The 23984-nt window shown below is 53.5% G+C and overlaps 7 protein-coding genes across 7 annotated transcripts; 2 read left to right on the top strand and 5 right to left on the bottom strand.

The window, feature by feature from the left end:
• Positions 1-773: 773 nt before the first annotated feature.
• Positions 774-2256, top strand: A1O1_04175 (uncharacterized protein; the record flags this gene model as incomplete). The annotated part of the gene is made up of 4 exons (XM_007725072.1): positions 774-857; positions 943-980; positions 1084-1176; positions 1443-2256. 4 exons carry the CDS (start codon positions 774-776, stop codon positions 2254-2256), a joined length of 1029 nt encoding a protein of 342 aa, XP_007723262.1.
• Positions 2257-3212: 956 nt separating this feature from the next.
• On the bottom strand, positions 3213-4703 carry A1O1_04174 (uncharacterized protein; the record flags this gene model as incomplete). The annotated part of the gene is made up of 1 exon (XM_007725071.1): positions 3213-4703. One exon carries the CDS (start codon positions 4701-4703, stop codon positions 3213-3215), a length of 1491 nt encoding a protein of 496 aa, XP_007723261.1.
• Positions 4704-7654: 2951 nt separating this feature from the next.
• On the bottom strand, positions 7655-8299 carry A1O1_04173 (uncharacterized protein; the record flags this gene model as incomplete). Its single annotated transcript, XM_007725070.1, has 1 exon — positions 7655-8299. The coding sequence occupies one exon, from the start codon at positions 8297-8299 to the stop codon at positions 7655-7657; it is 645 nt and encodes a 214-aa protein (XP_007723260.1).
• A 971-nt stretch (positions 8300-9270) lies between these two features.
• On the bottom strand, positions 9271-10635 carry A1O1_04172 (uncharacterized protein; the record flags this gene model as incomplete). Its single annotated transcript, XM_007725069.1, has 3 exons — positions 9271-10365; positions 10430-10502; positions 10568-10635. The coding sequence occupies 3 exons, from the start codon at positions 10633-10635 to the stop codon at positions 9271-9273; spliced, it is 1236 nt and encodes a 411-aa protein (XP_007723259.1).
• Positions 10636-11960: 1325 nt separating this feature from the next.
• Positions 11961-15083, bottom strand: A1O1_04171 (uncharacterized protein; the record flags this gene model as incomplete). The annotated part of the gene is made up of 1 exon (XM_007725068.1): positions 11961-15083. One exon carries the CDS (start codon positions 15081-15083, stop codon positions 11961-11963), a length of 3123 nt encoding a protein of 1040 aa, XP_007723258.1.
• A 3521-nt stretch (positions 15084-18604) lies between these two features.
• Positions 18605-20554, top strand: A1O1_04170 (uncharacterized protein; the record flags this gene model as incomplete). The annotated part of the gene is made up of 1 exon (XM_007725067.1): positions 18605-20554. One exon carries the CDS (start codon positions 18605-18607, stop codon positions 20552-20554), a length of 1950 nt encoding a protein of 649 aa, XP_007723257.1.
• A 1061-nt stretch (positions 20555-21615) lies between these two features.
• A1O1_04169 (cerevisin) lies at positions 21616-23291 on the bottom strand (the record flags this gene model as incomplete). Its single annotated transcript, XM_007725066.1, has 2 exons — positions 21616-22734; positions 22917-23291. The coding sequence occupies 2 exons, from the start codon at positions 23289-23291 to the stop codon at positions 21616-21618; spliced, it is 1494 nt and encodes a 497-aa protein (XP_007723256.1).
• Between the last annotated feature and the right edge of the window lie 693 nt (positions 23292-23984).

The following is a 23984-nucleotide window of genomic DNA, read 5'->3' as shown; positions in this document are numbered from 1 at the left end:
CAAGCGAGATATGGACCTGACGGTTGCCTGACTTGGAAGAGTAGAGAAAGAGAAGAGCAAAATGGCCATTGCCATTGCCATTGCCAGCGAAGAGGTGCTCACATAGCTCTGCTGTACAGTTTACACATTGCATCGCAGCCCCCACCGATCGTGTTGGAAATCCAGTCGCTTACCAGACAATAATGATTATGGGGTCTACGATACGATTGATACCTATCTCACTCTACTCCCTGCTGTGTCCCTAGGCCTCCGAAGACGGGACAGAGGGACTCCTTTGGTTGGAAGATGATTCGAAAGAAGAGAACCCCGGTGCGGCCCGTTGACCGTCGCAAATCGTTGTCCACCGATCTTTGAGTCCTAGGATCCATCGAACGGGGGGAGCGGTAAGGACCAGGACGGGCGCGAGACACAAATCCCACAGGGAAGAAAGAGAGCGGGGGCCACCGGACGAGCCTTGTCCACTCGATTTTATTATTATCTCATCTTATATTTGGCTCGTCCATCCATTCTCATCAACTGATCCATTCTCATCAGTCGCGGAGCTCCCACGAACGTCATCCTTCTCCATAGCTCCCCGACTTCTGCTCTCCTGGTCGTCTCATCCTGTCCGTCGAAACTTTTCTCTATCGCCTTCTGCTGAGATAAAGTTACAGGAGGGGCGAAAAAGGGCAGGAGTCAGCAGGAGTCCATACGGCGACTTCGACTACAGATACGCGTCAGCGCACGCACGCTCGCCCAGCGACAGCTAGCCACAGCGACAGCGTACGGGTATCATGTATCAGGACGAGGACGAAGCTCACGGTGATTCCGCCACACAAGCCGGGAGTGACCATGGGAGTCATATCGCGCCTGATACTGTAAGGAAAGCCCGCGCGCACGTCACGTCTCACCGCGCTCGCTTTGAAGGGACCTATGTGGTTGACAGAACATCCTCTCTTGTAGGACATCGACTCGAATGACTCTGCATATGGCGATGACGCGTAAGTAGCAGCCTTCGTCCTGCCTCGTCAGAAGTAAGACGCGTGTCTCTCTCTTATGAGAGTCCGAGGCCTCAAAACGCGGACTGACACGATTGTCCTGCAGAATCACAGAAACCACGTCCATTTCGTCGTGGATAAGAGACTACCGCATCGAGAATGGACGGACATATCACTCCTTCAAAGACGGCAAATACTGGTGAGTTCCAACCCGAACATTTCATTTCAGTCCATTCCATTCCATCCACGCGAGCCCACATCTTCTTCATTCGATCCCACCTCGTTCAACCCACCATATACCGCTCCAAATACTAGTACCTCACATCCCTCGTCAGCTACAGACGTATTCGACATCCCACCCCTTGCCCTGCAACCCCATCGTGGTTGATCCTTAGCTATGCTTCCTCCATCCCAGATCAGACCACTCAAAGCAATCACTCACCTTTTCCTTTTCTGATCCAACAGGGGCTCCAACGACGAAGAAGCCAACGAACACCTAGACATCGGACACAACCTATACATGAAGACGCTCAACGGGCGACTATTTCTCGCCCCGATCAGCCCTGCGCCCGAACAGATCCTCGATCTCGGCACCGGCACGGGCGCCTGGGCGATCGACGTGGCCGACATGTTCCCGTCGGCGCTGGTGATTGGCACGGACCTGTCGCCGATCCAGCCGACCTGGATTCCGCCCAACGTGCGCTTCGAGATCGACGACATGGAGTCGGAATGGACCTTTTCCGAATCGCAGTTCGACCTGATCCACATCCGCGGCCTGCACGGCACCATCACCGACTGGCCCGCCCTGTACGCGCAGTGCCTGCGCTGCCTCAAACCCGGCGGCTACCTTGAGCAGGCGGAGTACTCGGCGCAGTTCTCCAGCGACGACAACAGTCTGCTGCCGGACGGCGGCATCGCCGCCTGGAACCGAGTCGGCCCGGAGTGTCACTGCAAGCTGAACCGCGAGCTGCAGGTCCTCGACGGCATGAGGCAGCACATGGTCGACGCCGGCTTCGAGGACGTCACGGAACATCGCTTCAAGTGGCCCATCGGGCCGTGGGCGCGCGATCCCGCGCTCAAGGATCTGGGCCAGTGGTCCCGTGCGCATGTCGAGACCGGCCTCGAGAACTGGACTTTGAGACTGCTGACTTCCGTGTTGGGCTGGTCGGCCGATGAGGTGAGGGTGCTTTGCGCCAATGTCCGTGCCGAGATCAGGAACCCTAGAGTCCATGCCATCCATCGTATGAATATCGTCTATGGGCGGAAACCCGGTGGCTGAACAGAGGGACTGGGACAGACACTACGAATGAATGGAATGGAATGAAATGAGAAACGAGAAAAAACAAAAACGGACGGACGGACGGACTGAATGAACGTACCCACGAACCAATACTGGCTGGGCAACTTCTGGGCGCGTTGTGCTGCGTTGGGTAATCGTGGCATATGCGGCGCAGCCAAGTATATGGGGTTTGACTGGGTGGAACATTGTTTGCATGTCGTTGCATGTTGGATTGGGAGGGTTCGGCTTGTCTGTTTAGCGTCGCACTGATTTGGTGGGCACGGAGATGAGTCTTACAAAACGTGACGAAGAGCCAAAAAGAAACAAAGCTACGTTCGGTTGGGTTGCTCGATGTTGCGTCAAGCGAAAGAAGAAAAAGCCCCTGGGCAATGCAATTCCATGGAGGATGTAAGCGTTGCGGGATAGGGCGTCCTGCGTACCATGCATGATATTGGGAAAAGTTCCTTCTGCTACGAAGTCAACGAGCGTGGGGAAAACAACGGAAAAGAAAGGGGCAACGACATGATCTGGCATGGCGTGGAACGAATCTACGGGAAAAGAACTGGTTTTGTGCGGGAAAAATGCAACCCTCAAGGAGTTGGGCCGAAACTGGACAAGCAATTGGGAAACATAGGTAGGTACGGATGGCAAAAGGTACAGCGATGGCGTTTGGCGCTCAAAAAGCCGCATATATTGTTCTCGTGGCATGGTGGTAAGACTTGTTCGAGAGTCCGGTATCATGGACAGATCGAAAATGGAACCATATGAACACTATAGATGCCACAAGCGTATGATACTTCTTTGGACGGAAGCCTTGTTGAATGGCACGCGTGCTCTTCGCGAGAAACCCTCCTGGCAGGGATGTCTGTAACTGTCGTCCTCGGCATCCGTAATGCTTGGGCTACTTAGTTTGAAGCGTTGACTGTCTGCCCGATTTTCGCTCTGGTCGTTGGGGGTTAGACTCGTCCATCCCATCTGACAGACATCCGCCACTCTGCCAGCTCCCTTGCCCAGACGACGACGGCCCGATCGGAGGCGTGGCTGTCTGTCGTAGCTGAGGCTGCTTGGGTCCCTTCTGCAGCGAGTCCATCGGTGAGCCCCTGATGGGAAGCTCGCGAGGTAGACAGCAACCTTTCCGTCCCATCATCCTTCCACCTTTCGAACCTCACATCATCGTCGCGATTTTTGAATTTCTCCATAGCAATCTCATGCACGCGCCCAGCTTGCTGCGAGTCGCCGACTTCCATGACCAGAAGCTTCGCACCAACGCTGCTCATCAAATCGATCAAAGGTCCGTAGAACAAGTCGCCTGGGTCGACGGCAGGGTTTGCGTCCCCAGAGGAGCCAGAAACTGGTGGAACGAGCGCCAATTTGGGCTCATACTTACGCACGCTTGAGTTGGTTTGGCCGCCGGGCCTGTAGTCTTTTGGAGAGATGTATGGAGGGTTCGAGACGATGACATCCCACGTATCGTCCAATGCCGCGTCCTGATGAGCGGAGGGACTGCCGTGATTGAAGAGTCGACGCGTCTTAGATCTATTCGATCTTGCCAAACGAAGGATGTCCATCTGCTGAAACGAAACATCTTGAGCAGCGTCCGGATGAAGCAGCCCCTCGGCGATGTTATGCTGCAAGTTTCTCCTACTAAGTAGATTTGCATCCATGCTTATATCGGCGCCGAGTATTTCCAGATCGATGTTCGAGTCCAAGTTGGGCGGTTTGAGAACAGAATGTAGAAGGAGTGCTATACAGCCAGTTCCTGAGCATAGATCAAGAATCCTTAGCTTCCTGCGTCCCGGAAGCCGGGTATGGCTCGCGAAGGTAGCAGTGTGCAGCCAGGAAAGCAGCAGTTTCGCTACATGTTGGCTGTATGTCTCGGTGTCAGACCTGGGAATGAGCACCCCTTTCCGAGTCAGTATCTCCAGATTGCCGAAAGGTTGATTGCCAAGGATATACTGCAATGGCACACCCCTGGCTCTTCTCGCAATGAACTTGGCCAAAAGGCTTTGGGCGTGCGATCGAGCAGTATATTGTTCTTGAAATGCATCTCGCAATCCACGACCTGAGGTATGGCTAACGACGCTGTTCCTATGGCCTCGATGAACGAAAACCCTTCTCCTGAACAAGCTTCGCCGGCTGTTGGCATCGACTGCGACGGATGTTTTCTCAAGCCTGTCGGCCTTTGATTTCACAGAAGAATCCTTCCGTTGGGGGCATTGAGACTTCTCCTCTCCGTGTCGTGGGGATTTCAGATGGATCAAGGCATCTTCCGGCAAGGCCTTGTGTCTCTTACGTGTCTTCGCATGGACAGTGTCACGCGCATGTTCCTGTAGCCATCGGAATTCATTTCGAGCGGAGGGAAGATCGCGGCATGCGCGAAGTAGGAGAGGCAGGAGGTGGTTCTGAAGGGCAGCCTCACGGATCAAGGCTGGAGGCAGGCGTGGCATCTGACCGCCATAATGTCGGAGGGCTATCACCAACCGAGTAGGTATAGGGAGTCGTGCAGTATGGACAGTGGGATTGTAGTGTCGTGGGCAATGGATCTCACCACACTTGGAGGAGAACAGAAATGAGAAATATGTCTGTTGTCTGACAGCAAACCTGGTTCATAATTTAGCCTGGCTATCGAAAGTTTCCAAGACAGTATTTGCGACTGACAAAATATCAATCCCTGGTCCGAATTCACGGCGCAGCCTGAGCCATTGCGTGCCAATTTGAGGTATATGGCTCCATTGTTTCGATCGACACATTACTCTGTACAACCCTCTACTACCTTCTGTACATACGGAATGTACGTCTGTCTATCCAAGAGAAAGAACGTCCTGCGTCGCTACCTAGTTTCACTACTCAGGCAGGTACCTACCTATACGAGCGCCACTAATCAATCGTACGGGGAGCCCCCTTGATCCTTTAGGTTCTTTCTCTACCGCGGCAACCTCACGCTTCTTGCTACTTGACTCACGTTCCAGCTCCAGCTTGAGAAGGCTTTGGAGGCAATCGGTCTGGCTCAGGGCCCCAAGGGCAACTTCCGCCATTCAATAGGGAACGATCTTGGGCAGCTTCGATCTCTGTCCTACTTCATCTCCTCGATCCTCTTCTCAGCAGCGGATGATAGGCCTGATCTCAATTCTTCTGATGTGAAACCGTCAGCAACCCGTCTTGCCAACCAGGGGTCTCGTCGAGACCCAAGCGGCATTAGATCGTATGCAACTACGCGTGGAAAACGGAAGAGCGATTGACGATGCGAGTCGGGGTTCTCGGATTGGCGCCTGCCAGCCTGCTCACCGCTTTTCCGGACCTCAACATCTTCCTTCCTTCCTTCCTCCAGATATCCGTTCACACAGTACACAGGCAAACAGATCTCACAAGCAAGAGCGGATCCATACACCGAATCTTTCCTCAACGCTTCTCAGGCACTACTGTATTACCAGGACGCCGCAGAGCTGCGAGTTACGCACGGAGCCGGTGTATAGCGTCTTTAGCATGCAAAAAGATGGCACAGGATTCGGGACACCGCAGTCGATGACATCCCATCAACACGACACCGACATGTCGGTTCTGACTCAATCCGCTTGCCTGCCTGCATTGGCCGGAGTAGTGATTCTTTCATGCATTGGCTTTTCCAATCTACATTCATGCTGCATCGCATTATTGTGGGCAGCCGAAACTACGGTAAGGTGGACCAGATATCCTTTCGGTTGCTCTGTGTTCAACATATACGCCGTGGTACCTCACTCTGATTGCCGGCCTGCCGCTACCGGAAAAGCTAGACGGTCACCCCATCTTTTGACAGCCGGATGCAGGAGCAGAGACACTGATCCTTTCCAAGAACAGGAATGGCTCTTTTCAGTTCAATCATGAGGTAAGACGGTGTGCCTGAACCTGGTGTTCACCATGCAAGACGCCCTCCAACCTCATTCAGCCCTCGTATACCAAGAAGTCTGATGCTATGCCTGTATAAAGGGCCGGCCATTCATCCTCTTCAGTTGAGAAAGAGCATCCTTCTAGACTTCCTGTGGCTGTCTATGTTCTCCGGCTATATCAGCCATTGCTTTTGAAGCCTGAAGAGCCCGCCTGGGTCGAACTTCCACCGTTTTCCTAAAAACTCACTCGCGTTCGCCTTCGTTACCACAATTACCATTCTTATATCTCGCCATGGAGTCTCCGATGAACTTGGGTCGAGGTCACTATGATGTCGCTGGGATCCTTCGGCCTATGGGTCCCCAAAGACCACCTCCCAAGTAGCTCGACCAAGACAAATAGGATGGCCGGAAGCCTTCCATCGTCACGATCCCCAAGTCGTTCATACCAGCCCGCTTGACATCACCACGCTCATTTCAACATCTGAGCGACTCGAAATGCAGTCTACTCTTGACCAACACCATAACGATGCCACCCATCCCAGGCCTTAACAGCTCACGTTCTGTCGACCATCATGGGGCCCAACCTTAACATTGTCACTGCAGTGCTAGACATCAGCGCAGCCCAGCCATATCAGGCGAAAAATCCAGAGTATGGCACCACATTTGGGATAAATTACACATACCTTTGGACCTTTGGCATGCTCGAGGCCGATTTGTCTGTATATTTATATTCTTGTCTGTATGTTCGACGTGACTGGCTGTGGCTGTCTTTCAGATTACGATTACTCTGCCTATCTATAGGTGACTGAGCAACGGAGCGGCAACTGAAGCAGAAAGGTGAAAATGGTACATAAGATACGTTCTGATGGCGCGACCTGGAATTGGAAGATGGAAATTCCTCTTCGCCTGGACCCCCTTGTTCCTTTCCTCTCACATATGGGTCAAAGGCATAAGCCTGAGCAGAAGTAAAAGCCAGAGCTAGGATAGAATATAAATACAAATACCTGAACAGTCTGCGTGGTCATCTATCTATCTAGGTATACAGTATATCCTAAGCCGTCGCAGAGAACAATGACCAGAGTCAGATGTATAATCTAAGGTCAGAAACCCAATCCCTATACAGCACATCGTAGTCCGTCTATGAGTGTCCACAACACCACCGCCTCCCAATCGCTAAAAGCCCAAGAAGATGCACAATAGGGGTATCAGGTATAGAGGTATCTCTGGTCTAGGGAAACTCCATGGTGTGAGCGCTGAAGAAATGATCCGCAGATGCCACCAGAAGCCAGCAGCCAGCGCCCAGCAACCAGCAACAAACTGTCTCACATGTCGCAGCATCAGAATACCGAAATATGAAATGACATGACTCAAAATGGTCGACCGCCAGAGCCGTCACCGCAACCAAGTCATGGTCGATGCCGAGTCAAAACAGGGCAGGGCACAACAGAAACAAGAACCAAGACCGACAGGATATGCTGGGAGTCCATCCTGAGATCAAGTATCCACAATACAGAAAGATCGTGAGTCAAACGACATCAAGATCTTTCCAATCTCGCAATCTCACTCTCAAGCACGGCAATCAGACTGTCGGTCGCGGCCTCTATCTTGGCGCGCTCGACGTGCGTCAGCTGGCCCAAGACCCAGGCACTCACATCATGGCTGTCCCTGGAGGCGGGCCGCGAAATGCCGATACCGATCTTGACGAACCGGTCGCCCAGGGCCACCAGCTGGCCCGCCGACTTGAGCGACTGCTGGATCGACTTGATGCCGTTGTGGCCGCGGGGGCTCGACTCGCCGCGCCGCAGCTTGATCGTGGCCGTCGGAGACTCGAGTTCGTCATGGAGCACGACCAGCGCGGTCACGACGTCCAATGCCGACTGGGTTTTCGGGAGGTCGTCGTTGAACAGTTTCCACGCCTTCATGGTCCCCGTTCCGGAGACGTTCATCAGGCTTGCGCTCTGCCATAGTGTGTATTCTGGTCTGCCGACGTCGGAGCCGCGACTGACGCTGCCGGAGCCTAGTGTTTTGGTTTTGGACAGAGGAGGCAGGTGAAGTCGTTGGGCGAGCGATTTCAGCAGGATGTGGCCTGCCGAATGGCGCGTCGTGTGGTAGGGTGGTGGGTTGCCGATTGAGGCGACGAGCAGTCGCACCGATCGTGCTGCAGAGGGAGCGGGAGCCATTGCTGGCGCGACTGGATCGGTCCGCGGTTTGCGGATTCGTAGGGGAGACGGGATTATAGGAGATAGTAGGCGGTCTTCGCTATCTTCGGGGAAAGAAGGCGGAGGAGAGAGGAGGAGGAGGAGGAGGAGGAGGAGGAGGAGGAAGAGGAAGTGGAATCGGTGGTGGAGATTATTGGATTGACCGGTCGTCGTTTGATCGTCGCGACATGTTGAGACGGTGCCAGAGGCTGCGGCCGAACAGGGCCGGGGAGAACGTGACGGGTGTGAGGGTGAGGAGGAAGGTGTTGTTCGACAGGTTCAGCCCAGTACAGCTCTTGTGCGTCGTCGCGGTATTGGATGTAGCTTAGGGTGTGTTGCTCGTGGAGATGCGACTCGTTCCGTCGACGACTGGCATGGCCGGGTTGCGCTGCGCTGGAGTTAGCCATAGCCCCCCCTTTATCTTCGCGACGTCTGAGAGACTCTGAAGACGAGAGAAAGTGTGATTGAGGAAGGCTTACCTCTGCTACAAATGAGTGACTATGGGCCAGCTCTTTCGTCGACTCGATTGTTTGTCTTGATGACTGTGTCCGTTGAAGGCGAGCGAGGACATTGGATTGAGTGACAAAGCCAGAAATTCTTCTGTCTGCGTCATTCTCCGGCAGTGCCGAATCCGGTTAGTGCGCCAAGGGGCTGGAATCTGGTCCAGCATGACTCGAGAGCCGAGTCCGGATAGGGAACAGCGTTGAAATGTCATGACTCGTCAACACATAAGGTATACATGAGGTACCTAGGTAGGTATTGCCGTCGCAAGGGATCGGTCACGGTGCCTAGCATGTGTGGTATGTCGTTATATTGTTCATCAGGGGCATCAAGGAAACGCTGTCGCCTCGGTCCAGCAATGTTTGAGCTCATGACAATTGGACGGCTTCATTCCCTTTCCTGCGGGAAACTATAGCACGCGCATTGCGTCACAATTCATATACTGAATCGTGTCAGCCTTCATACCGTCGTCTTGTCGCGTCAGGGTGTCCGAAAATCTCATCATCATCATCCAAAGGATAGAGCCGATCCAGCGTCCAGTCCGTAGACACAGCCTGCGGCGGCTTAAGGGCGGACATGGCGCTACTGTTGCTGCTCGACGCCGGGTTGGTCTCGACATTGACTTCTTTATTTTTATCTGTTGCCGCCGCACCGCCCTCCCATGTTTTCGTATGATGTAGATTGGGTGAGTCGTTGGCGCCGCCGTGTATCTTGAGAGGTGATGGAAGAACATGCCAGAACCTCTTCGGCGATTGAATGCTGGCGCCACTGATATGTCGTGTGATGGGCAGGCTATCCATGGTCATGGCGCCGACACTGTAGCCGTGAAGCTCTCGAGTCTGACCGCCTTGCATGTGATCCATTGTGGTGTCGCCGAAGAAGGATCTCAGGTTGAAGATGCGTCGGATCAAAGCCCAGCTATAAGGCATGTTGGCGACGATCATGGCCGTGCTGGCTTCGCGACAATACCAAAACACCCATTGCGAGCTGTAGGGGTGGGTGAAACTCAATCGCTTGCTCAAGATGGCGCAGAGCATGGTGAACAGGCCCAGACTAAAGGGGAACACAAGGAGCAGTTTTCGTTTGAGTTCCAGGTGTGCTTTGAGGAGAAGCGGTAGCGGAATCGACATGATCAGGATGTCGCTCGTCAAGTTGAACACCAAGTTGAGGATGAGGTGGTGTAGCGCCGTGCTACATTGCTGGTTACTGGTCGGGACCGCCCAATATTCGTGGAAGGGCCGACACCAATAGGCAAAGTAGAGGACTTCCATCACCACGTAGGTGACCCCGACATATATCGCCGCGCCTTTGACGACCATGTTTTGCATCAGGTTCTGCGTCAGTCGCCAGTATAACAGCAGCAGACAGTACTTGGTGCCCCATTGAACGGCGCACATACACTGCTCGACCAGAAGGACGGTTTTGGACCCCCAGGTCCGCTCGGAAATCTCGTGAGGCGTCAACACCACGGGGTGGGCGGGATCGATGAGGTTCGTGGAGACATCCAGGTCAATGTTGAGGAAGACGATGAGTATGGTATACAAGCACTGCGTTTCACGGTCAATCAGTCATCTCCAACGAACCAGTCCCGGGGATGGACGAGAGACGTACTGTCAGGAATACCATCAGGACATCCTCAATCTGGAGTCGCAGGACGGACTTGAAATGCAGAAGTCGTGCCACCCTAGTAGCGACCATGTTAGCCGCGTGCGAAACATTGGGCTCTACCAGATCCCCTGGGGCACATACATTCGTGCAATGATCATGGAAACGGTCGCCGTGTACCAGATCCACGACTCGGCTTTGAAGGAGGTCATCCCGACTCGACAGCCGGCGCGAACGTGCGCCTCAGAGCGGTGTAAGGTGGAATGAGAAATCAGTGAGTCCAGATGGAATTGGGCTCGGGTCAACGAGGCGTCTGATGTGGTGGAGGCGGAGGGTAGTCTGTGTAGATCGACATGTCGGAAGAACGTCGAATCAACTGTGAACAAGGGACTTCCAGAGAAGAAGCAGCCCGACCGAGGAGATCAGCAGTTTCACCTGAGAAACAGAGAAAGGGTATCGTAGTTTGTAGTCAACCGTCACTTGGTGATAAGGAGAAGAAACCGCGCCGCCAACACAAGAGTAGGAAAGGGAAAGGTCACCCAATCCTGCGTTTGAGGGCAAGCCGACACGATAAAGGCGAGTCTCGAATCCCAGCAGCGCCGCATGCTCCCATGGTTAGTTTTACAAGTAGTAGTGAAAGGCTGCTGTTTGCCAGCTGAGAGAGCTGATCTGGGATCTTTGAGTTTGGACCATAGTGCGCGGGAGACGCTCAAGCAAATGGGCCAGAGACTCCATTGAGCTAATCGACGCCGTCAGCGATAGCAGAGATAGGACTCCTTTAGACCCCGGGTGGCAGGGGACGGCGGCTGACTGGAGCATGGGGACACGGCTGGCACACTGACACTGACTGGCGTTCAGCCAGCTAGGGGCCAAGGGAGCCCTCGGCTAAGCGATAGCTGGAAAAGCAAGAAAGCCACGGGCTGTAGCGACCCTGTTGCCTTATCCACGCTATAACCAAAGTCGAGACGGCAGATGAAGGTCGAGTCCGAATGCGGGAGATAGAGACACCCTCTTTCGTCGACAGACTCGCATCTGGAGGGATTCATCCTCGAGAACTGCCGATTGTCAGTCAAACCACCACGATTGTTCCCTACCGGTCCGTGCGCAGAGCAGTGTGCTGAGCAGCTTTGGGGCTGGCATTCAATGGATAGATAGATACTCTTCCTCTCAAGCTTCTAGCCCTCCTTGTCTCTGTGAAGGGTGCATGGAGAGTGATAAGAGGGAGAAGTTACAGCAAGCATTGATTGAGTGACCATCACCACGTTACTAGTATGTATATGAGGTATTCACTCACGTATATCCAGTTCTCCGGGGTATCATGTTCTAACCGGTCATCTCGTTATCCAGTCCGTGGGTAGAGTGAGCCATGCTTTTCGTAGATACTTCCTCGCATGTATCAACAAGCCCTCTATATACCTCCTCGTTGTCTTTGGACAGACTCTTGAGCTGACATGAACGCCGCCACACCCATGTATACATATATGCAGGAAGAAAAGGACGAGACGGTGAAAACCGCTGGGTATTTCGATCAACCAGATCAGCCACTCGATGGTCGCAGCTTGTGGTTGACGCCCGCCTGCATTCGGCGCATGGCTTCACGGTGCAGCTGCTGCATATGTGGCCGTCGCATGGCCTGGTCTATCGCATACTGTTTCTCTCGCCGTACGACGCGCTGATATTCCTCCATTAGTCTCTGATTCTCCTTTTCGGCCCTCATATGTGCTCGTCCGGCTTCAGCAGCAGCTCCGGTGAGCCCATTGCTCATCGCCCGATACTGCTGTGACAATCGCCACTCAGCCAGAAGCGATTGGCGTCGGTCCACGTCGCTTCCACTGTCTGCGCGCGGCGGTTGTCGAGAGTTGTAGGAGTCGGGCCTGGTGCCGGTGCCCCTGCCTAAATCTAGGCCCGAGCTTGCACCAGGTATGCCGTTCGATTGGCACACTGGTCTATCCACCTGTGACGATTCTTGGATAGATTCCTCGTAGGCACTGACACCGCCCTTCGCTGTGCCAGGCCGCATTCTGCTCACGCTCGGAAGAGGAGCCGATGCCCGTCTTGGGAAAGGTGTGGTGTATGGCAAGCTTGCAGAGGCGCGGTGCTTGCTCGATGCTGGATGCGGAAACTCGGTGGGGGAGTTCTCGTCGATCGGTGTCGTGATCAGTGAGGTCGTCAGCTCGGGAATCAAGCTGTTTCGGCTGCTCCTGTTGCTGGGGCCTCTCAGACCCTGCATTGATCCTGAACGCGATGGTATTAGGCCACCGCCTCTGCGCCTCTCCTGATCGGAAAGAGATCCCCCTTTGATGCCTGGGCCAAACGCGATGCCAACGCCGGCAACACCAGCTTTGACTGGAGACATGGCATTGCCTGCAGCCTGTATCTTGACATTCGGATCTTTCGCAAGCAAGACGTGTCTGGCGTCCGCTTCAAATGAAGCCAAATGCGTCGGTGGCTCTTCGTCAACTCCGTCGATAGTCTCCGGCTCGTCATAGATCGGAACATCTGCAGCAGCAATGTGCTTCGCCCATTCGTTTGTCCGGTACGATAACACAACGGACGACAGCTGGCTGGGGACTTGAGCGAGGGCATCCTGGGTCAAAGACTCGACACTAGAGCTGGCGCCCTCTGATCTATGCGATCGAGGTTCATCCTTCTCGGCCTCATCGGACATCTTCGTTGTTCTGCTCGGGGGCATTCCGCTCCCGGTATCACCGGGCGAACTTGCGGGAATGGACACCGAGCGGGATTGAACGACGGGAGATACGTCTGCTGCTTTCTCAGAGCTGTTTGAGGATGCGTGTGCTTCTTCCCTGGTAGTCTTTCCATTAGTTGGATCCCTTTTGCGGACCATATGTCGACTCGGCGTGGCTGGCGATATAACAATCTCTGGCCATGTGCAAGGAGTAGTGGTATCGGCGTCACCATCAAGCATACGCATATTCAACTCTTCATTGTCCGTGTCAAGCGTCGCCGCTGCAGACGACGCTCGGCTGTAGGGCCTCTCCACGGCAAGGAGGTGTTCTCGCGACTCCGAAGCAACAACGGTACCTGGGCTGAGGCGTTTGGTGAGACCAGAAAATGCTGAATGAGGCCGTCGCACGAGCTTTGGGGTACCGTCTACTTCGCTCTGTTCAGCATCACTGGTTGTTTCGTGGTCGACATCGGCGTCGCTCATTGCCTTCATTTCAGCAAGGGATTGTTTGTTCTCATGCCAGTCATCGCGAGTTTGGCTTTCTTCAAGTGCTTCGAGTTTTTCCCGTTGTTCGCTTGCACCTTCCTCTTCAGAGTCCTCCTCCACCTCCACAATCACCTCCGCAGTGATCGAGTTTTGACGTTTGTGCTTTGATCCGTAGGATGAAGAACTTCTCCGCTCAAGGACATTCATCTCCAGGTTATCAGGTGGCGACGATGCTCCTGGTGGGACCGCGAGGACAGAGACATGTGAATAGTGCTTCTCGGGATGTGCATGCTGCCATAGCATTGTCTTTCGCGGGCTCTGACGCCTATCACCGTAATGCCGTTCCCACACGGACGTTTCTCGCTCGTTCTGGAGCTGCAGGTGTCGACCCAAGGCAGTCTCAATTTCGTCGTTCTGAAGCTCCTCTTCATTGTGCATCACTTCTATTTCCCTTTGGTTGGACCGGATCACTCTCCAGAGTTTGATCTGTGACAAGAGACCGATGATGGTGCCAATAACAACGATGGCGATTTCGACACGGATGCCTCGCGTTTGAGGATAGGTGTTGGTGTTCAGCGGAAATAAGTCGCCGTTGAGTCTCAAGATATAGACCCAGAACTCCTTCATGCCAGCCCTTGAGAAGCAGTCGATACCAAGCATAAAGGCAGTGGCGCCCCCAAAAGATGTTAACACAATCAATCCATAGGTTCGAGTATAATGGGTCCACGACAGTGCCCAGGCGGCAAGGCAGAACACACCGATGAAGACGCCCTTTCCGCCAGAGCTCCTGACGAGTCCACCTGATCTCAAAGTGAGAAGCCACATACTGAAGCAGAACCCTCCCAGGAGACAGCCAAAGCCCCCAGTGAACTCCTTGAAGACCAGGGATCCTGCGCCGAAGATGACTCCTGTCATGACAATCGCCACAAAGTAACCCCCCTGAATGGCGGCCCTGACCGGAGGGTCCATCACGTAGACTATTAGAGCTGTTGTTGCGATACTGGCAATGAAGCCCGAAGATAGGAAGATCTGGACCCATTTGCTTTTGACTCCTATCAAAGCATACACGGCGCCCAAAAGGATAAGCAAAACTCCAGCAGTCCCAAACACAGGACTGATCTCTGGATTAAGCGGCAATTTATCTTGATGCTTGTCCACTGTGGCTGGGGCCGTATTGTACGCATTGGCGGAAGATGTAGTCGATGAAACAGAGGTTACGACCTTGGTTTTGTCGGTCGATGTGGGAGACGGTCCCTGCCCCGACGACCTTGGGCCGTCGATGGAAGTCAAGGCATCGCCGTTTGAAGGGCTGATCGCAGAGGTAGCTTGGTTCGTCGTCGAGCTTGGGGCTTCTGTCGTCAGCGTTGGAAGGTTCGCATTCTGGGTATCCTGCCGTTGTAGGATATGTTTGCCGTCAAGGCCGTAGACTCTCCATGGCTGAGACCATCCCAACAGAGTCAATAGGACAATGCACGTCGTTTTCATATTCAGCTATGCCTCTCGGTGGAACGTTATCTCGCCGGGGTTCGCCCCCACCAGCGAGCAGTGGGTATCCACCACATAAACAACAAGAGCAAGGGTTACACTGCCACGGGAGCGTACAGCGTTTCCCCGGGAATAGTACCGGCCATTGACGTGGTTTTGACGGGAATAAATGGAGATCCAGGCCAGGATGAAATGCCAGAGGGACCACAATGATAATACTCGCAGTTGTCAACCTAGGCACCTTAACCCCACAGCCAATAATGATAGCAATGGCGAGGATAACGGATGAGGGTGAGAAATAATGGGAAGACTTGAAGCGCGACCAGGTGGCCTTAAAGCTCTTCAACTGGGGACAAGGACGAGCACGAGGCAAGATTTGAATTGAGACAAAGCAAGCCACCAGCTCCTCCGACCTACCTGTTTGGACATGACGAGCTGCAAGGACAACGGCTGTAAGAGGCAAGCGAAACGGTCCACTGGAAACGTGCAAGGCTAGTCGCCGGAGAGGAACAGCCGCTAGAGAGCAGAGCGACCACGCATGGGATCGTCCAAAGGTACAGTGGTTTTGACAGACGAGAGGGCTAAAATCGACGATGGGAACGTGTTCGCCACTCATTTGGTTCTTCAGACCAAGGGGGAGCAGTGGTCCTCCAGAGTATGGTGGCTATTTTCGTAGAGACGTGATGGTGATCGGTCGGCCGCCCAGTGCTGGTATCATGCATGTGCAGGAAAACTCGACGATCTTCGCATTGACGTGTGGAGGACAGGCAAGAGGTTTCTCGCCGGCGTCATCGGTGTCGGAGGTCTGCTGTACGGATAGGCTGCGACAATACCTGAAGGAAGGTATGGATATGGAAAACATGTGTGGCTGCAGTATAAGTCAATCGGTGGACCAGTTGCCCATCGTGGAGATTGGATGGAGGAACTGAAAGCGGCTCGGCGACAGGGATTCTTCCAATAAATAGATGGCACTGTGATGAAATGCCATCCGGCCCTGATTTTCCGGGGAACCCCCTCGAGAGAAATGGGAAGCTGCTTCAGCCTCTTCGAGCCGTTAAGCCGTCGTGCCCGCGCCAAATTGGCTGAAAGAGGCACAAGGCGAGCATGGTGTCTCGAAGCGTTCCACATTCGTTTAGGACCTGTTGTATCTGACTTGTTTGTTACAAATCCCGTTTTGCTGCTGTGAACATAATGTGCTTTGTGGAGTTAACCCAGCACAACTTGTACGAAGATGCTCATCATGCCCAATATCCTTGCCCATGGTTTAGGGTTTGGGTCGTGCTTCATGGGTCGGCGCGAGCTGTCTCCGGATCGATCGTATATCCCACACGTCGCACGTCAACGCCTCTTCAAGGATGCCAAAGCCCACAGATTGTGAAAGTACTGTCGCCACTTGCGCGCCGCTGGTCCGGTCTTGAATAGCTTCATGCCCGCTTTGAGCGACCAGAGATTGCTCCATGAACGTCCTGATACCCTGCAGCATGGGAAATCGTGATAGCGAACTCTGCTGGAGAGGTTTGCCACCACTGTAGAGCCTCTAGAGCCTGGTCGGTACCTTTCATCTCCCGTCTGCGCGCCCACCAGGAGTTGTACCAGCAGAATCGGCAAAAAACTTGGTCATGGCTCATCGAATCTATCGTAGACAAGGCAGCTTATCATGCACCACTGCTTAGACTTTCGGAGCCTGGCACCTGTTTTGTCATATGTCAGACACGCAGTGTAGATCGCGTCCATCTGCCAGAAGCAAACGACGTATTTTGATGGCTGGGTGTGCCCTCTGCATTTCAGCCATATCTCAAGGAAAATTGCCGGTTCTCTTGCACGAATCGCTGACACTGGTATAGCTTGGTGAAGTCGTGTGTTGGAGGCCAACAAAGTGGACGATATTCGGCCTATTCTCGTCCGGAAGTCACTTCCTGTCTAGATTTGTGACTGTCTTTCATTGGCAGGTACGCTCTAGACTCGTCCCTTCCACTGTGACCCAGAGCCCTGTATGGTTTGTACGTTCTCCTTTCCGTTAGAAAGTAATGCATGGCCCTGCTTCCACATCAAAATGTAGAGGAGAGCTGTCGATTGAGCCATATCTGGTGGTGTAGCCTGTTCGAGATTGGGATACGTGCTGATGATCATTCTGCCGAATCTGGAGACGCCATAGTTGACCAGCGGTGGCTTCCTACGCCCACATAGCAACATGGAAACTATCGGCATGATGTAGCACAGGTACATGCAGATGGTGGCCACTGACAGCATCGCGTTAATGGCCGTCTACAGCCAGATCAATGGCCGTGGCAACCCCTGAAGACCAAATTCCAGGACTGTCACGCGCACATGTTCAAAGCAACCAGGATGAAATCGCCTCGACGGCGGAATCGTCAGATCCCCTAATGAAACGGTAAGATCAGGAAGGTATTGTCGGAGTGGTATATGCCTTCGGACGGAACGAGAAGCTCGAAGATGAGGACGTCGTTGTCTGGAATGTACTTAGTCTGACGCACAACAAGTAGGTGGAATGTCGACGGTCATATAAGACCTGCCTTGATCAAGGTCATGGCGGACTTGGCTGGTGACTAAACGATAGACTCGAATGCAGGCGAGTTGAGATCCATCGGCTGCACATCAAGCCCAACGACTTCTTTACAGAAGTGCCATCGTCCAAGGAGGACTCTTCCATCTTCAACAATGTGCAACAAATGGTACCAGCTGCTACACGTAAGCAATCCGATACACATAAAGGTCATTCACGAAGATTCGTGTTCGAAAGGGGAATCTTTATGCCCACTTCGAGCTTGCAACATTCACCATAGGAGCTCCATCACCTGGATCCGCAGGGTTCAGTGATAATGGGCCGTAGCTTTCGGTCTAGAGTTTGGTCGTGGTCACCAAATGACTGCAGAGGCCCTACATCTGAGGGAACCGTGTGGTGTGCGACTGGGTCATTACAGATACAGAATGGTGACAGTGTATGGTCCATGTAGGCTCCTCCACAAAACGAAAGCGTCTCAGAAGTTGTTCGGTGGAGTGGTTGAGGAGATTTTGCTTTCTTTTTATATTTATAGAGGATGCAACATCGGGAGCGACAGAAAGGGAAAAGGGAGCCGGCGCCCTCGCCGCTTTAACAAGAATGGCCTAAACGAGGAACTAACAGTGGAATAATTGTCGCCGCTTTAAATGACAATCCTTTCCCCACCAAACTGCGCCTGCGACTGCGAGTGCACCCGCAATTGAAACCTGCTGAACTCAACTCTCGGACCATCCACGCTCCATCTCGTCGGTTTACCTTCGTACCAGTCAAGATGCTGGTCGAACCGCTTGGATCAGAGGGGCACGAGCCCTTTCTTTTGTTCAAGTCAATCAATCATGGACCTTGACCATGCTTCAACTCCCAAGCCGCCCAGGCTTGAAGTCGAGCGGCGCCGCCACAAGTCTTGGTTAAGTTTCTCTACCTTCGTATTTGAACTGCGTGCTTCTGCCATCATGGTCTTCCGATGGTCTGAAAAGATAATGTCTCTGGAAGACGCTAAATGGAAAAGTCCCATCTATTCCCCTTGTCGGAATCAACACAATCGCCCTCAACATGGGGCGACACCATCACACCACAGGTGACCGGTCGCTCCTACTCGAGACCGAAGCGACTACGAGAGCCGTGGCGGCATTCGGTTTCGAAACAGACGAGCGAGACGGTCTCTCATACCATCAGGGAATTCAAACCCGTCCGCCAAAGACGTAGGCTGTTTGTTGAGGGGATCTTGCAGTGGCTGATCACCCTGGTCCTCTCCGGCCTGTTGGCAGCATGCCTGGCTGGTTTTGGACGACTACTATGGATGACAGTCGCTCAGATCAAGGCTTTCAACGCGCTCATAGTGTTGCTGTCCGTCTTCCTCGGCAACAACCTGTCCAGTTCTCTTCGAGAATATGCCCTTATGCTGAGGTGGAGGATGTTGGCGGCGAAGTACCGACCACTGGACGAATTCGATCTGATCATACACTGCGACAGCCTGCGAAAAGTAATGAAGCTGTTTTGGATTGCCAGGACTAGGGATCGACTATGGTTCTATCTCAACAAGACACAGTGGCTTTGCGCTTTATGGCTTGGGGTCAACGTGCTGGTGCAGGTTCTAGTGGCTCTGCTCGGATTGACTTACAACCTCACCACCTCGAAAGTCCCGGCGGAGAAGTTCGGCCAGGTCAGCGTTGCCAATTTGACCCTCATCCGTGACATCTGGGGCGCCGAAAATCCCACGTTTGATGCCCAACTAGGCTCTGCCAACTCCTATGGCATCCAGGGCCAGGATTACTCCTTCGTGAATGCCACACCACCAGGGCAAGGGACCGTGCCTCGATACGGAACGCTAGGCACGCCCACAATATACGCGAACGAGGATTGGACGCAGATGACCTATGTCTTTCAAGACTTGAACATCTGGAATCCAGATCTGAGCTTGATCTCGCACCGGAACATCACCACGACAGCCACATGCGAATCCTTGGAAGTCCTCGAAGGCGGGAACGGCACTGACAGCTATATCACCTACCTCGACAGAAATGGTGAGCGGAATACTCTGGACGTTGTCCGCGTAGGGCCTGGCGCCACTACATATGTTGGTGTTCTCAACTCAACATGTGGTCCCCGTTGTACACAAGTGATGGCATTACAGAGCGCCAACGGCGGCACTATTCCCAGGCCGTCTTTCTACCGCTGCGAAAACACAATCTCAATTGTTCATAGTATCGAGCGGTACCTCTACGACGGCCAAACAGCGGACACGTTCCAGATGCCGGACACCGAAGCGCGAATCATTGCTGGTGCCATCGGCTGGACAGGGTTCAATTACACTCCAGGCGACCTATACCAATATTCCCGATACGCACCAGAATCGTGGTGGAGCCCCGACAGCCCAGCCGATGTGGGCGTCATTGCCCGTCGAGTCATGGAGTTCAGCATCGAGGCGGTCGCCGCGATCGATTCCAACGGACCTCGCCTGACCGTCAGCGGCTGGTACCCAGTGCCTGCGCAGGTGGTGCAGGTCCAATGGCGATGGTCCGCCGCGATCCTCGGCAGCATCCCCGCCATCCAACTCGTCGCTTTGATCTGTGTCATTGCATGGGGCAACTCGGCCATCATCCGCGACGGGAGTTGTCTGAGCACGGCGCGGCTTTTGCGGCCTGTTGTCGAGAGACTAGGCAACAGGGGTTGCCTGCTAACTGGCCAGGAGATTGCTGAAGAGCTGGCCCATGCCAAAGTCCGATACGGTTGGCGCGAACCGGTGTCGGATCTCACTTTCAGGAACGAAATTGATCCGCATATCGTGCGCCATGTCGATATTCTGGACGAAAGTGAAGGGTTGGGCGATCAAGGCGCCATGCCGCCGGGGTTGTACGATGGCATAGAGTCAGATGATGAGCACCTAGATGGAGATGAGACCACGAGGCTGTTACATCGCCAGCGTAGGAGGAGACGTAGGAGTATGTAATATGAGATGGTGTATATGTTGAATGTCTAGAAAGTATGATGTACGATCAATATCACGTATAGGTAGGTAGTACATGGACTAGGATGGTCCATCGCACCTCGGTTTGTGCATTGCGTTCTCGAGTCTAAAGAAAGCTTACCACTCTGACTCTCTCCTATGTCACACACACACATATATCTATGCCCCGTGCCTCTCCATCTTTTCCTCTCCCTCTTAGATGTCCTCGAATCGGGAGGCCGCCGCCACAAGGTGAAGACCTTCGTTACATATCGACCAGTGTCCTTCTGTATACACCGAGCATTACGACGACGGATCTATGTCTATTCAGCAGGAGGGAGAAAGCCGCCGGCGACAGACAGCTGAGCTGACTGTCCTTTCGCTGATAGGAATCTATTAGGTCCCAGTGGGGTTATCAATGAATGAATGATATGGATTCGCGTAACAAAGTGTTTATCTCCAAATAGCCCGAGCACTGCATTATTAGCTCATGCTCGGTTGCAGGCAACAACCACTTGGCACTGCCAGACCGTTTGCGTTGGAATGTCAGGTGTTTTGTATACAGAGGACCGTAGGAATCCCGTCGGGATGCCACGCGGACCGAGGCACGGAGATATCTGAGTCACGACAGCATTCCGGCTTCAAGATCCGGGAATTGCTTCGAGGGCATCAAGCCCGGGAGATAAGGCAAACACAAATGTTGACGTTCAGCACGTCGAGACGTCTGATTGACGTGGAGCAGAAGGGTTACACCATTTCTAACGTGAGCTTCATGATTGATACGATGTACGGTGTATGAGCGCGACCAAGAATGGTCGGATACAAGATAGCAATAACTCCCCTGCCCCTCCCCTTCCCCATAAAGGCAATAGCCATTCGTTCGACTCCCATCCCCGATCCCCACTCCATGGCGATCAAATCGCCTCAGACACAAGCTCTTATCGGACCCTGCATACTAGTAATGTGCTCCATCCCAGGTTCGGAGAGCCCCTGGCCAGTGTCAACAGGACGTGCAGTTCGCAGACGTGCAACAGTGCATGGTTCGCTGAGATCCCAAGTTTTCCTCAAGACTTCTCAATGAGGGACTCAAGTTCAGCCGCGATCTGCTTGAGCTCGGCTTTCAGTTCGGATGCCTTCTCACTGAGGTAGTCCCCAGCGGAGAAGCTGTGGTTGACGGTGTAGCCGCCATCATCCAGGATCTCAGTGTAGTTGGACTTGCCACCGCCGTTCCAGGCAAGGATATTGGCAGTGTCGCCAGGAACATCGCTAAGAGCGCCCTGGGTGGCGATGGAGATCATGTTGGCCTTCATCTTCTTAGGGGTGATGTCGGCCACGGCATAGGCCGAATCGCTAGCAGGTTGAAGAGACAAAAAGTAGGCGAGGAGACCACAGATGTGAGGAGAGGCCATCGAAGTACCAGAGATGGTGTTGGTGGCATACTTGCTGCCGATCCAGGTCGAAAGAACATTGAGACCAGGGGCAAAAATGTCGTTGCAAGTGCCGTAGTTGGAGAAGTAAGCTCGCTCATCAGCCAAGGTGGAGGCGCCAACAGTGACGGCCTTCTCGGCGGCGGCAGGAGAATAGTTGCACGAGTCGGCGTTGTCATTGCCAGCGGCCACAGCAAAGTGGAGACCAGCATCAACAGCGGCGTTGACGGCAAGATCAAGCACTCTTGACTTGCCACCGCCCAAGCTCATGTTGGCAACGCTGCCCTTGAAGCCCTTCTTCTTGCCCTTCTTGGCAGCACTGACCGTCTCGCTGTGTGCAGTTGCGGCCCATTCAACGCCCTTGACAACATCGGACATGGTGCCAGAGCCGTTGGATCTCAAGACCTTAACAGCCTTGACGTTGGCCTTCTTCGCAACACCGAACTTCTTGCCTGCGATGGTGCCAGAGCAGTGGGTACCGTGACCATTGCCGTCAACATCTTCATCACCAGCGGGGATGGTCTTGCCCCAGCTGGCGCGACCTTCGAAGTCGACGTGTTCAGTGTTGGTACCAGTGTCAATAACGTAGGCGTCGACACCCTCACCACCGTCCGCAGAGTAGAGGTATTTGTTAAAATCTCCGAAGCTCAGGGAGTCTCGGTGAGAGATACGGGCCAGACCCCAAGGAGCATTCTTCTCAAGAGAGGGGGATTGCTTCATGGTGTGGACTTCGGAGTCACGTTCGATGTAGTCAACCTATTGTGACACGTCAGCAAACATGGTCGAAGCTAGATAGGCCACGATAACGAGCATGAAGCAAGGCACGAGTATTCAGACGGCATGCACACGTTCTTCAGCCTTCAAAGCTAGCGATGCAACCAGAATACGTGCTTATCAGGTCTCACCCAAGCAAGGTGATGAAACGCAGGGTTACTCACATCTGGGTGCCTGCGGACAAGCTCGATGACATCCTCATCGAAATGGCCAGCATATCCCAACAAACCACCGGGGATGTTGTAGGTATGTCTCAGACCCTCGAAGACAATGTCATCGCCTGACAGTGTAGTCTGGCTACGTTTCCGTAGCTCTTGCTTGTTGTTCTCCCGAGACAGGTGAGCCTCCTGGACCCAGCTCTGGTGGACAGCAGCGTCCCGTTCGGTAACATGCTTCTTGAAGATCACCATGTACGAGTCGGGAATCTCCTTTGCATTAGAAGAGGAGATGACAGGAGCGGCATCTCTATGGATGGTATCGATGAGGACAGGCGAGCCCGCCGCCAGCAGAGGGAGGAGTGAGAGACCGAGGAACTTCATGGTCACAACAATGGAGGATCACCACGGAAAGAATAGTTTCCGGTGAACAAGGGAGAAAACACTGCTAGAACGAAACAAGCAGAGGTATGCAAGAGATGGATAGAGATGAAGATGGTGATGGTGATGGAGAGGGATGGGAAGAAAGGAAGGAGGGAGAGTTGTCGATGGGATGGATGGATAGATGAATGAGCCAAGGGCCGTTGATAAGGCAGATAGAGCGATGATGCGGCCGAAGGGCGGATGGCGTGTCACAGGTTGCCGTGCACATGACTTGGTCGGTCCTTGGGGGCTGGGGTTGCGCCGCAATCAGGTCTGGAACTAGTAGCAGTCAAAGTGCCACCCTCCGCTGCGTCCGCTCCCATATCGTCCGGGCGCCAGATTACTAGTGATAGGCACCTAATAGAGATCTGGCTTTATTGCAGAGGCTACATCCGCTCTCGTACAATAATGACGGAGAAAGCACCACATAGGAAACTCTCTAAACTACTACCAGAGATGTGTCATCTGAATGCAGGCAGTTGTACAGAGTACCACTGCACCTATATCTCATCAGAGTCCGCCGCAGGCTCCAAGAATTAGTACCGCAGATGTTGATTCACTACCAGTGCTTTCTCGTGCTTGCACTGGTAGTCACGAGTCAGGTGTACCGAAGAGGGCTCAAGGGGCCGACTAGAGTTTACTGGCTAAACGTCA

Source organism: Capronia coronata, assembly GCF_000585585.1.
Source record: "Capronia coronata CBS 617.96 chromosome Unknown acBCG-supercont1.3, whole genome shotgun sequence".
Lineage (NCBI taxonomy): Eukaryota > Fungi > Ascomycota > Eurotiomycetes > Chaetothyriales > Herpotrichiellaceae > Capronia > Capronia coronata.
This window is presented reverse-complemented; position numbering and strand designations above follow the sequence as displayed.